This window comes from Polyodon spathula, chromosome 14 (assembly GCF_017654505.1).
Source record: "Polyodon spathula isolate WHYD16114869_AA chromosome 14, ASM1765450v1, whole genome shotgun sequence".
Classification (NCBI taxonomy): Eukaryota; Metazoa; Chordata; class Actinopteri; order Acipenseriformes; family Polyodontidae; genus Polyodon; species Polyodon spathula.
In genome coordinates, this window is record NC_054547.1 from 30,537,674 (window position 1) to 30,549,915 (window position 12,242).

Below are 12,242 nucleotides of genomic sequence, written 5' to 3' on the forward strand. Positions count from 1 at the left end.
TAAAACTAACAAGAAACAACTTAATACTTCATTCAAGCTCCTGAACTAAAGTCTCCCTTGTTTATTTCTGGTTTTGTAACTTTATTGGGTGTGTTTCCCACTAAAAAGACTGTAATATAATTGCTTTGAGAATTGAGCCCCTACATGTAGATTTACAATAATGAATACTATTTACATCATTAAAATGTCCTTTTACTGTATTTAATGCCCCAGTCTCTTTGGTATTTAACTCAGCACCCTACTGTAACATTGTAACAATAACAGCCGTTACCTCTCGAAAGTCATGTTCGAAATGCCGCAGCTGTAAACACTGCTCCAGTTTTAGATGATGCTTGGACCAAAACTGCTCAAAAGCATTTTCTGTTTCATCCAGCTGCGCCAGCAACCTGTTAGGAAAACGTAGTTTTGTCAACCAAGCAATCATTTAGCTCACAAAAAAATACCTGTGGCAAACCGTAAGCCTTGCACAATGGAATATGTAGTTTATTGTATGTTTTTGTGTTAATTGTTAATATTGATTTAATTGTTTAGCTGCTGTGGCGCTCCGCTGGGGACGATTACCCGTCTGCGTGGAGCAGCAGCTGAAAGCAATCAGCTGTTCCAGCAGGCAGGTGGACGTGTCTCAGCGGAGCGTCAGTATAAAAGCATGTTGATCGCTGTGATCGGGGCTGCTGCAAGGCCTGCCGTTTTCACGGCACCTTTTGAGTTATAGTTTGGGGTATTGTGTTTTATTTTGCACTTTTTGTACGGTTTTCTGTATCTGTCCTCTGTGCGTTACCATCGCTGGTAACGTCACATGACCGCCTTTATTTTACTTTCACTTTCTTTTTGTTGTTAATAAATCCTGCGCGCCTGTGCCGGCGTTTCAACACCAACCTCAGTCTCTCTGTATGCTTGAACAGCGGCTACCCACGCGTGTGACCCGAGGAAGACCCTGTCACAATACCATACCAAAATTCACATCTTTGATTTTAAAATCAATTGAAATATACAAAATGCGGGGGGTGATGGCGAAATGTAAAGCCGCAGACTACAAAGTTTCACTGGTTCATGTTCGTTTCCAGTAAGAGTCAGCTGAGGTTCAGATTAATTAGCTTTTGTACAGTTAAAATAAACTTCAACTGAGGCATATCTCTGTACTGCATATAGACTCATACACATTTTTTGAAAAATTCAGCTGATGGTTATTAACTCATTGAGAATATGATCAATGGTAATAGACTCCTGAGGATCTCTGACACATCACAAACAACATTCATGACAAATATGATACTTTCATTGCAAAGTAGATTCAAAACAGGGGCATCAGAATCAGTCACATTCCTAAGACACTAACGTATTTCCTTCATCCCCTGTTCCCTTTTTCCAATGTAAGTGGACTAATAACGTCTTGTTATGGTTCTTCTAAATTGATTTTGTGACATATATTAAAGTAAAGCAGGATAATAGAGTAACATGACAACGAGAGTCTATGTAAACAGTTCCCTTCTCATGCTTTCAGTGTCCCATTCCTATTGGCCAGTAGGGACTGCCTACTTTACAACATGTATAGTAGGTCATTATCAACAATTAGTATGGCTGACTAATACTGCAGGCAACTCAATGTGCATACTCTCTTTAAAAGGCAAAAAGTAAAAAAGGACACTTGAAACTTGTATTTTAAAAAGGATGTTTTAATACGGCTAGGCTGAGAAGGTTGTAATCAGCCAACTGAATCGTTCATATTGACCTGCTGGTGTTTCATGATGTCCCTGAGGACCCAGAGCAACAGGATAACATTCCTTGATGATGTTCCATTCAATGGGTTGTAAACACACAAATCTGGGGCCTCTTTCTATAATCCTTGTTAGGTTGTTTACTTTACTGTGTTGGACAAAGGCTGTACTTATTGTAGAAAGCTTAGAATCACAAACCGTTCAACTGTAGCGACATTTTCCAGTTCGTCAGGGTTGAGTTTGTAGCTTGTGTTTTTGGTTGCTTGTTCCTTAATGCAAGAGAGGATGGTGTTTCCCTGTTTCAATGCAAGTTGGAGTTCAGCCTGGCGAAAAGAAATTTAATTTAAATGAAGTTAAATATAGCCGACCCCCTGCAGGAGAAAAGGAGCAATGAAATACCAGCTCTTAACTAACCATGCAGACAAGCCTGACCCTTTTGTACAAACGTTAAAACACTCAGCTGGGGAGAGTGAGTTGGATTGTCATTGATCTTTGTCATTACCTCCTTGATTTCACAATTGCTATGCACATGTATCCTGTTTGTTTTTTATTTCAGCTATTAGTTTGGCGTAATATATAATTTTAAACCACATTATTATATGCATACATAAGTTTCCCTGCATACAAACCTTGAGCTTGTCATGCTTTTCTGTATGGGAGACCAGGAGATCCTCTGTACACTGAACGTCATTCGGGAGTTCTGTCTCAGCCAGATCGGTACCAAACATCTGCAGCATCTGCGCCGTCGTCTTCACCGTCACGGCAAAATTCTCAATAGCCTGCAGAGCCACGGAATTGAAAACCAGGACAGGATTCCTACCATGTTCAGCCAATTTCATAGTAAAAGCACCCTAGAGAAGCCCCTATCTCTGGCTTTAAATCTATTTCACTTTATGTACATGTGGAGGATATTTTAGTCAGAAATACTTCTTTAAACATGACCTTTGGTCTTCATATCAATCGTGCCATCTTACATTCCACCAAATGTTAATCTTTCCCCTGCACGCCCCCCTTGATTTCATGTGCTGGTACTTACAGTTCGATGATGAATCCACCGGTTATGGCAGTAGTCTAAGGTTCCTCCAAGTTCACATGTAAGCTGGTTTTTATCAATGTAGCCATGTAAATCTGAGACGGAGTTTAACATGATGATCTAGAAAAGATAAAAGCGATAGTAAATTGTCTTGATGCGCCTCAATCCTGCCCTCAGATGATGTAGATGAGGTTTCAGCCTCCATATTCATTCAAGGCTTCTATACAAGGACATAAGAACCAAAGCATTTACGAATGAAATTTGTCTTAAAGGATCCCATTGATGCAGCATCAACAGCATGGCTAGTTAATCCATCAGCATGTTGCATATTAGTTCCAGTGGTGATGGTAGTTTAGTGATGTTGACACCTACCCACAAGGAATTGGGTTAAGACCACTGAAACATGTTACACTGCAACATGCCCCCAATGCACAACATGGCTGGTACTTCAAATACAGCACCAGCCAAACATGGCTGGATTTATTCTTCCTTCTCGCCGTTTAATGATACCTGCACTGCATAGGATGAAGGGACTGCTAAAAGTATGCCAGTATTCTTAAAGCAAACAGAGCTTTATTTTAACCTAGTACCAGATACATATGATTTAAATGAAAGTACATGTTTGCTGTAATGTGTACTTATTTCAAAGCGGCACATTTGAACCCCAATAAGTAATATTTCTGGAATGACTTTGTTAGCTATATCTACTTTTAAACTAATATAAGGGAACAACTGAGGACTGAACACAGATCTGAAGGCCAACAAGCTTAGCTACTGCTCAACTCAGTCAGCTGTTAGAGACATTGCAACATGGTCACTGGTAAACCACACAGCTCACGCAACATGCACACACGACGAGATATACCGTCAGGATGCTTTTATCTGCTTGGGGATTGAAGCATGTCTGAAGATGCATCAAATGTACTATGTTGATATCATATTTGCATTTCAAATACAAATCTGCTCCACTGAAAAACAGTACAGGAAAAACATACAGTAAGGGGAAACTTGCAGTTTAAGTGGGACTTGTAATAAACACACAAGAGCAGGAGCACATGCTTACCGGTACCTTCATTTTAAAGTCATCTCGGTGCAGCTTCATGCCAATGTCAGCGATGGTTCTCTGAATGAAGCGGGAGGGACGAAGCACCAGAACAAGCTGCAGGTTCCCTGGGAATGCCCCCTACAGGCGACAAGCAGCCACAGCACTGAAATCCCTGTCTTTGAAACCTGGGATCTCTAAAAGCAACACTTCTTTTCTCCAATGTTTTACTTATTGAAAAATTGTAAAGTAAGTAAGAATTTGTAAATTGAATTGAATTGCCACTCCCCAGTCTACCAATCAGAACTCAATCATTACTGAAGTCACCAGTGCTTTAAGACATTACTTATCTAAAAAGTCATTAAGAAAGCTGTAGTACTCAGGGATCCCAATGTATCTAGTCAGCAATGGGGCAAATAATCATCCCCCCTCCCTCAAACATTTTCATCTGTCACAATCACTGTTGAAGGGTAGTGTATATGTGTACTTGTATATAGTTATGTTCAAATTCATATTTCAAAATCAGATGGTTTTACAGAAATTGAAAACAGCAAGTGCTGAGAAGAATTTTCACTTCTACTACATTTCCTAAGAGTTTGCAATATCAGTATGAACTGGTGCTGTTTGCATTGAAATGATTTGAGGGGCCTATACTTTTGGGAACCACTATTCTTCATGTATACTTTTCATTATGTAAATTGAAGAAGGGCACTGTAAAGGCAATGCTAATTTATTAAAGATGCATGTAGCTTTCATGTTCATACCGCTATCCGTGTCAATGAAGCCTTCACAGCACTCCATTTGTCCCTGCGTCGGTCTATAATAATGATGAAGCCAATGCTGGCAGCCTCCAGACTAAAGCAGAAAAACATAACAAAAAACTGTCTGAAACAATTCTACAGTTGCACAAATAATCTTTAATAAAAAAGGCACACTGATATAATAATAATAATAATAATAATAATAATAATAATAATAATAATAATAATAATAATTATATAGCGCCTTTCCTAGTGGACCACCATCACAAAGTGCTTTACTGAGGTAGGCTGTGAACTGTGCATTATTTGCAGAGTCACTTACAATAGGACATTGATTTAGCATCTAATCTGCAGAGTGGAGTACAGGGAGGGAGACTTCCTCAGGGTCACACAGTGAGTCAGTCAGTAGCAGAGGACTTTAACCACTGGACCACACTGCCTCCCGTCTGATGGGAATAACTGTATTCCCATCAGACAGATGGCTCCAGTGTGCATCCCAGATCAGTTAAAAAAAATCTGCTGCACCATTTTATTTAAATAAAGTAAAAAAAGTCCAGTATAGTAGTTTTGTGTGAGAAGTAAGGGTTGGTAAAAAAAATATATCATTGAACCCATGACGAGAAGAAATATATTATTGAAAGAAAAAAAAAAAGACACTACCCAACACTTTGGTATGGTTCACTAACCTCTCTCAGAGGAGCTACTTTTGAAAAGAAATAGTGGAAGTATTTGTTAGTTTCTGGAAAATCTGAATGTTTATAGTCTCAACAGGTTTCAACAGATCATGAGGTCAAATCTACTACCAACACATGCCTTCTACTGCTGCTAACCTAATAAACTGGAATAATAGATTTACATTTAATAAAAATGTATTAGAAATGCACTGTTTGTTTCTTTTGTTTTATTCTGTTCATGTTATATTGTGTGATGCTATTTGTTCAGCTATACTGGTATGCATCTATGACAGGTTGGCATTGATGTGACGCCAGGACAAATGCAGGAAGAATAACAGCGTGAATAATTCCAGTGTTTCAGTGCATTTCTCTCATAGGTCTGTTGTGACCTGTATTGCTTAGCAACACAGATATTTGCTTCATTTGCTCAAAATGCGAAACTGCTATCCGCTAAATATATTTCTGGAGGCCTTTCACTGTGAGTGAATGCCTAGCCATATCTGTTAGCTATCAGTATGTGATTTAGTCATCTTGCTTTCAAATGTATCATGTACATACAATAAGATCTACTGTAGTTTATTTATCTAGAAATATAGAACATTCAATTACATTTAATAAATAGTGATGATGATTACGGACCAATATTATATTAGGTTAATCAAACAAACGGTAATCAGAAAAACTCATCTGCTGCTTGCATGTTCAAACTGCCGTTCTATTGTGATGGCCTATGAACTGCCAACACAAAACAATAGGGCCTACTTTCTAATTTTTATGCCTGAGCAACTCCAAACAGTGCTCTAATCAGCTATCTAAAGCTGCTCTCAGGGCTGGAGATAATTTAAAGTTTAATCCTCAACCTTGGGGTTTAATCTTTCACCTTGATATGGAAACAAGTTTCCTGAGGAAAGACAGATATTGTATATTTAATACAATTTAAACTTGATGGTCTTATTAACTGTTTCAGTTTCTAATGGATGCGTCACATGGGGTGACTAGCTTTATATTTGTTAGGCAGGTTTATTATTTAATGTGTTTATTTTATATTTATCACTTGTATTGGTGAGTTCCCATGCAAACAGACTGTGACAGAGCGGAGGAGCTGTTTGCTGTGGAGGAGTAGAATATCATGGCAGAACAGGACGTGTGGACAGCCAGATCAGATTATATTCAGTGAATGGGACGGTGTGAGAGGAGACGGTGTTAAAGTGTGGAATAACCACTGGAAACTTACCAGGACTCAGAAACGGACAGCTGGGATTGAGGATACAATGCGTTGTTAAAGGATCTGGGCTGCCGCGTTGTACTTGCTTAGGGTCTTTTGGCAGCTGCTTACTTGAGATAAGCTCCCCTAACTCTTTATAGAGACTCTAGTGAAACGATAAATTATTGGCCACATTTATTATTTTTTAATTTCTTATTTGCTATATTTCAATATACAAAGCACAAAGCGGGGTTGGATCTTTTGTTTTAAAAAAAGTAGAAAGTGCTTGATTTTATTGGTCAACAGTTTTGGTTTGCTTTTACGATCCAAACACATCATTTGGATTCTGGATTGCACTGTATTGTAGTGAAAACGTGGGGTAATTGGACAGTGCGTCAGTTTTTCCGCACTAATATCACCACTACAAAGAGCCTGGAGGGACTGCATTGTATTTATGGTTTTTTTTGTTGATACTTTCAACTCCTAGTTAAAAGTGGTAGAGTTTGCTTTGGACTTGGGTTCCTTTTCTTTTTATATTGTTTTTATATTGTTGTATAATAAAGTGTTTTCTGCTGGAATCTGTGTGTCTTTGCCCTTATATGGGAAAGGGGTGAGTTGTACAGCTGTTCCAAAACTAGGTACAAGTTTCGAACTTGCGAGAAGGGGAACCATTTCAAGTTATAATAATCATTTAGTGTTTTGCCGTAGTATTCTGTTAGCCCAAATTGGTGTTGGGTTCGGGGCCTAGAAACCTGTTTAACCTCCAAGTGAAGTAGTCGGCACACACATTACAGGCAGTATTGGGTGTTGGAGTTCTTACTCTAGTAACGGTAGCCTTGTGCTGCGACAGTTGTTCTACAGTCACATTAGGGAGCTAGCTGAATTTTAAGAGACTAACCGCCCCCTGTGTTTCAGTAGTACTTAACTCTGACAGGGTTTTAAGTAGAATACCACAACAGCCCTTCATTAATAATGTTTCCAAGCTGAATAAAGAGGTTTGTTGTTATTGCTTGTATTGGCAACACCAGACATTGCTTAACATTTCCTTTTGTATTGGCATAGCAACATAGCTGCAATACAAAAGTCATTTTCAACAGAAGTATCCATCAACATAAAACATGAGTTTTGCTTTTGAATCGATAACGCATTGAGGTTGCCACCTTTGTAAGTTCTTTTTTTTTCCCTAGAAAAATGTAAGTCAATGGGTGGGAGAATGGCTTTCAAATTATGGCCGATTTTACAGACCCTGATTACCAGTAGCTCTGGGCTACTCGTATCGAAGATTTGCGTTAATCAGGGTCTGTGCAACCACCCAAACATATGTGTTAAAGGTTAGGGTTTCATATGTATAAAGAGTAAGGGGGTTCTTATTAATTCCATACGCCATGACACAACATAACATTTTTATTGTGAGAAGGATAATTACATTTACTAGGACTGATATATATAATCAAGTCATGGGGTCTCCAAAACTGTGTAAAAGCCAGTTAGTTAAATATCAGTTTCAAGTTGCATGCTGGGAGTAGCCCTGTCATGTGAAGAACTCTTAACAGTATCTCTTTATGATATTCCTAACAGACCCACACAGAAAGCTCAATCCCTATTTGTTTTTATATGTGTACCATGTTAGTGAAATGACTGTGAAAGAAGCCTTTGTTGGGTGGAGAGGTGTTCTGAGTCCATGCATAGTGGTGAGAGTTAGTCACATTTAAGAAGGAAACACTAACAGCATGTACCACAACAAAATAATGGTGGTATTTAGTGGAATAACTGACATATTAGCAAGAGACTATAGCCAAGCCTTGGTCATAAATAATGTTTTTACAACGTGACAGGGCAGAGCCCTGCACGATGGGGAAGGAATTCTGTGGCTGTTTTGCATAGCCACATAATTATTTGATTAAGGGTTAATTGTTTAACTGATTGTTGTTTTATTGAGCCAGAATCAGGTGTAATTAAATACACCTGCCTGGAATTATTTTCATACAAAACAAAATAAACAAAACCAAAGCTCAACTCCTTAGGAATGCTACACTACACTTTGCAAGTCATTAACTATAAACTGGACAGCTGACCTGTTTATCAGGAACAAACACATATAGTTTTACAAGTATTACACAATACCTTCTCTTTGTCAGGTCTGCCCCTGTCTTTCCCTGAGTTTTGAGCTTTGCGATTACACTTCTTGTAGTCTCACTGTATGTGAGCCTCAGGACTGGTTTCACATACTTAAAAAACAAACCCACTATATTTGAGTATTTGTAAGGGGATGATAAAAACAACTAAGAAAATGTAATTTGAAGCTAGTGACATTTATGTATATTGATGCACCATTCAGTCACATACTGTTCCTGTTCCTGCTTTGCTACCCAGACTGGTGTCACTACATGTTTGTGGATCCCTGGTTTTTGCCCATCCAGTATAACCTTGACACATTAATACTGATCTTACCTGGGAATGCTAGTGAGATATGTTACAACGTTAAGGAAATGTTCATCAGGAAGACCCCCAAAACCAGAATATTCGGGGAATGTTATTATCGGAGCTCCATTGTTGCCTCTCCCCCCTGCAAAATAACAACAACAAAACATGAATAAGTGCTTCCATTCTCACCAGATTCAGCTATTTACTCTAAATGATTGCCAGTGTCATTTATTTTCTTCCTGATAGGACAAAACAAAAATTACAATTCTAAAACAAATAAGAAAAACTTAAGACAAACTACAAGCCTCTAAATAAAATGTCTGAGTTGTTTATTTCAGGTTTGTTAAGTTTATTTGGTGTGTTTATTCCTGCTAAAGCAGATAGATATTGAGAAAATGGTCAGGCTTGTAACTAGGGCAGAGGCGAGCGTCTAGGGCGCAAACTGGGGGGGGAGGGGTTGGAGCGGAAAAATTGCTCAGTTTAAAAAAAAAAAAAATGTTTTAAACGGATAGATTTATTAACCCTATGCTGCCGACTCACTTTAATTTCATGATAGTCACGATGACGTTTCTTGTAATCTCTCAGCTGTCCAAGCCATGACTGCAGTGAATGTCCCCATGTAATTGGTTTAGGCCTGCGGTGGGTGGGACATGCCTCTATTGCAGCTGAGTTTAATGGGGAATGGTATTGGCGCTTAACTATTTCAAACGTCTGTATCTCCCGTTCCACATGTCCAAAAGTGCTGATCTACAACTCATACAAAAGCTTGAGACAAGATACTGAACGAACGTCTGAGATCCCCCTTATTTATTTTTCTACTGTTATTTTTATTATATACATTTTTATTTTATCTCTTGTTTTGAAAATGTTTTCCAGAGATTGCGACATAAATATATATATTTACACACACACACACACACATAAATAACTTACTTTTATCACAAACAGGATAATATTATGTTTCCAGTTTCAGTTCTCTTTCAGCTGGTCTGCATTCGCCATTTCAGCTGATTTGTAAAATACACACATCACAAAACCTTGTGTAGCGTTTGAAATAGCTTGTGCAACTGAACAAGCTATTTCAATTCTGATTTCTGATTTGAAATCCTTGTAAAATTGCACAGCTCTTATATACTCAAATTGTTCTTCTATGTCACTTGGAAAAAGGTGAAAATCTGCATGTTTTAAAATATAATTTATTATACATTTTTCAAATTTTCTTTTGAGGCATGGCTTACATGAAAACAATATAATACATCCCACAACAAAGCATATTATGGAAAGATCCATGTTTTTTTACAGTACCAATCAATGATTATGAGAACGTCACACATGAACTTAATTAAAAGTTTATTATTTTGCATGTTTTTGAAAACTGAGAGCTAGCCAAGAGAGGAATTAGATAAATAATTCCCATTACTATGAATGCCAAACAATAACAATGAGAATATTTTGAATTCTTCCACTAACATAACTACCAAAAAAATTTGAAGATTCTGAGATAAAAACTGCTTTAAAATTTTTTTAAACTGCTTTAAATCATAGCCGCGCCCTAATTCAGTTTTATGATAGCCGTGCCCTAGTCTTGTTTAAAGGGACAAGGACAATGTTAGCATTGCCTTCCGTTCAATTGACATCTCCATGCAACTCAATGAATGTATTAATAAATCATATTTTGGCAATTAAGGGTCTGATGTAGAAAATAATGAGTGGACTCTATAGGGTTACACAATGTGAGGGGTCAGGCCCCAATGGGGTGTAGGGGTAAAGCCCCTGGGGATTTGTTCACATTTACAGTATTAGTGCAGTCAATTTTACACCTAAAAAGATGAAGATATTAATTGGGGAGCCTGGGTCCATGAAAAATCATACTGTTAGTTGAATGGGAAAATGTTTATTTGCATGTAGAGTATTATATTATGTGGTGATTTGGAACTAAGGTTTAGGCTACCAATAATCAGTGGAATAATTAGAATTAACAGTTGAACGTGTTAAAGTGTAAAATGCTGCCAATCTCACTGTTGGGTAGATTGAATATGAAAGGCTCCCAGCCCAGAATAAATAAAAGGGAAACTCTCTCTAAACTAGTAGGGCTATCCTTGCCTGTTCTTGAGAAATATTATTTGTCCAATACTGGATTTTCAAAAATCGGCCGCGAAAAAGTTTCAGTTCACAGTGCCACTTGTCAATTTCAGTAAAGACTCCAGTTCCTGTTTAGCCAGAGAGCACACGCAGATGCAATACAAGGAACAGCTGCGTCGGAAACATTAAACGATGAAGTGTTGGGGAGAAATAAAATAGGTTACTATTCAAGATAAATAACAATGAAGATGGAGTGTGAAAAATGGTGTTTCACCAAAAAATAGTGGGTTGATGGGGTCCACCCTTCCAATCCTCTCGTCTAACACTAGTCAGATGCCCATGACCATTGATCACCACTGCTTGTCACTTCAACATAGCGACGATGCTTTCCACAGGAAATGCCCAGTTTCACTCTGAGTGTTCCACTGTAACTAATCTTTAATCTATTAAAGTGAAAATGTATGAGAGTGACTGTGGTTGGGATACTAGTCATCTTCAGCATGTCTGATTTATTCCACTCTGACATAGTTCCCTTTTCTCTGGAAAGTTATCCTTCATCCCTTTGCACACTGTTTACAGATACTGTCTTCCACAAATGACTCTAGTTTGAATTTCAGTAATCTGTCAGACACAGTGTTCATATTGCCTGCTACTGCAGTGTTTCAATGTTTACTCTATTATATATTTTTTCATATGGGTCACTAATTATAGCCTGAGTCAATCGCTTTCTCAATATCACCTGACATTCCTCATTCCCCATTACTCTATCAGTCAACCACCCCATACAATCATACTCCTTCCTCCACATTTCTAGGTCAAAAATAATTGCCACGATGGTTATCTCTTCCATCATAGTCCTGTATGTGTCCTGTCAGCTCCTGGGCGAACTATATGCACTCCAGCAATTCATTTGCTTGCTCTCCATCACCACAAGACTCTCTGTGCTATCTCACCTCTCATGCAACAGTGGCTCCAATAAATAGTGGATTGTAAAATAAATTTGAGATTCGACAATGATTTTCCAACAAGTTCCTTTACAGCATCAATGTCTATTGTGTACTGCAGACCAACAAAAACATATATTCTGCAATATATAAAAGCTGCATCTTCTGTTGAGGTACAACAGGCAAAGCATCAGATCTGAATTTGTGCTTCTGCATCCAAGACTGGACAAATCACAGATATTTTAAATGCATCATTTTCACCATTCTAGGGAACAGACTGGCAGTGATAACTGAAGAATGGTCACATAGCCTGCTAGAACAAATCAAAATACACTTGTAAGGCTAAATGAGTGAGGCCTCCTC

At 38.1% G+C, this 12,242-nt stretch overlaps 1 protein-coding gene across 1 annotated transcript in view; it reads right to left on the reverse strand.

The window, feature by feature from the left end:
• mcf2l2 (MCF.2 cell line derived transforming sequence-like 2) overlaps positions 1-12,242 on the reverse strand; it is a 73,033-nt gene that overhangs the window by 38,028 nt on the left and 22,763 nt on the right. Inside the window, exons 3-9 of the mRNA XM_041270741.1 lie at positions 8,881-8,995; positions 4,555-4,645; positions 3,812-3,931; positions 2,752-2,868; positions 2,345-2,494; positions 1,914-2,038; positions 272-386 (exon numbers count right to left, since the gene is read on the reverse strand). Of these exons, the coding sequence (XP_041126675.1) occupies positions 272-386; positions 1,914-2,038; positions 2,345-2,494; positions 2,752-2,868; positions 3,812-3,931; positions 4,555-4,645; positions 8,881-8,995 (833 nt within the window). The remainder of the gene's footprint in view (positions 1-271; positions 387-1,913; positions 2,039-2,344; positions 2,495-2,751; positions 2,869-3,811; positions 3,932-4,554; positions 4,646-8,880; positions 8,996-12,242) is intronic.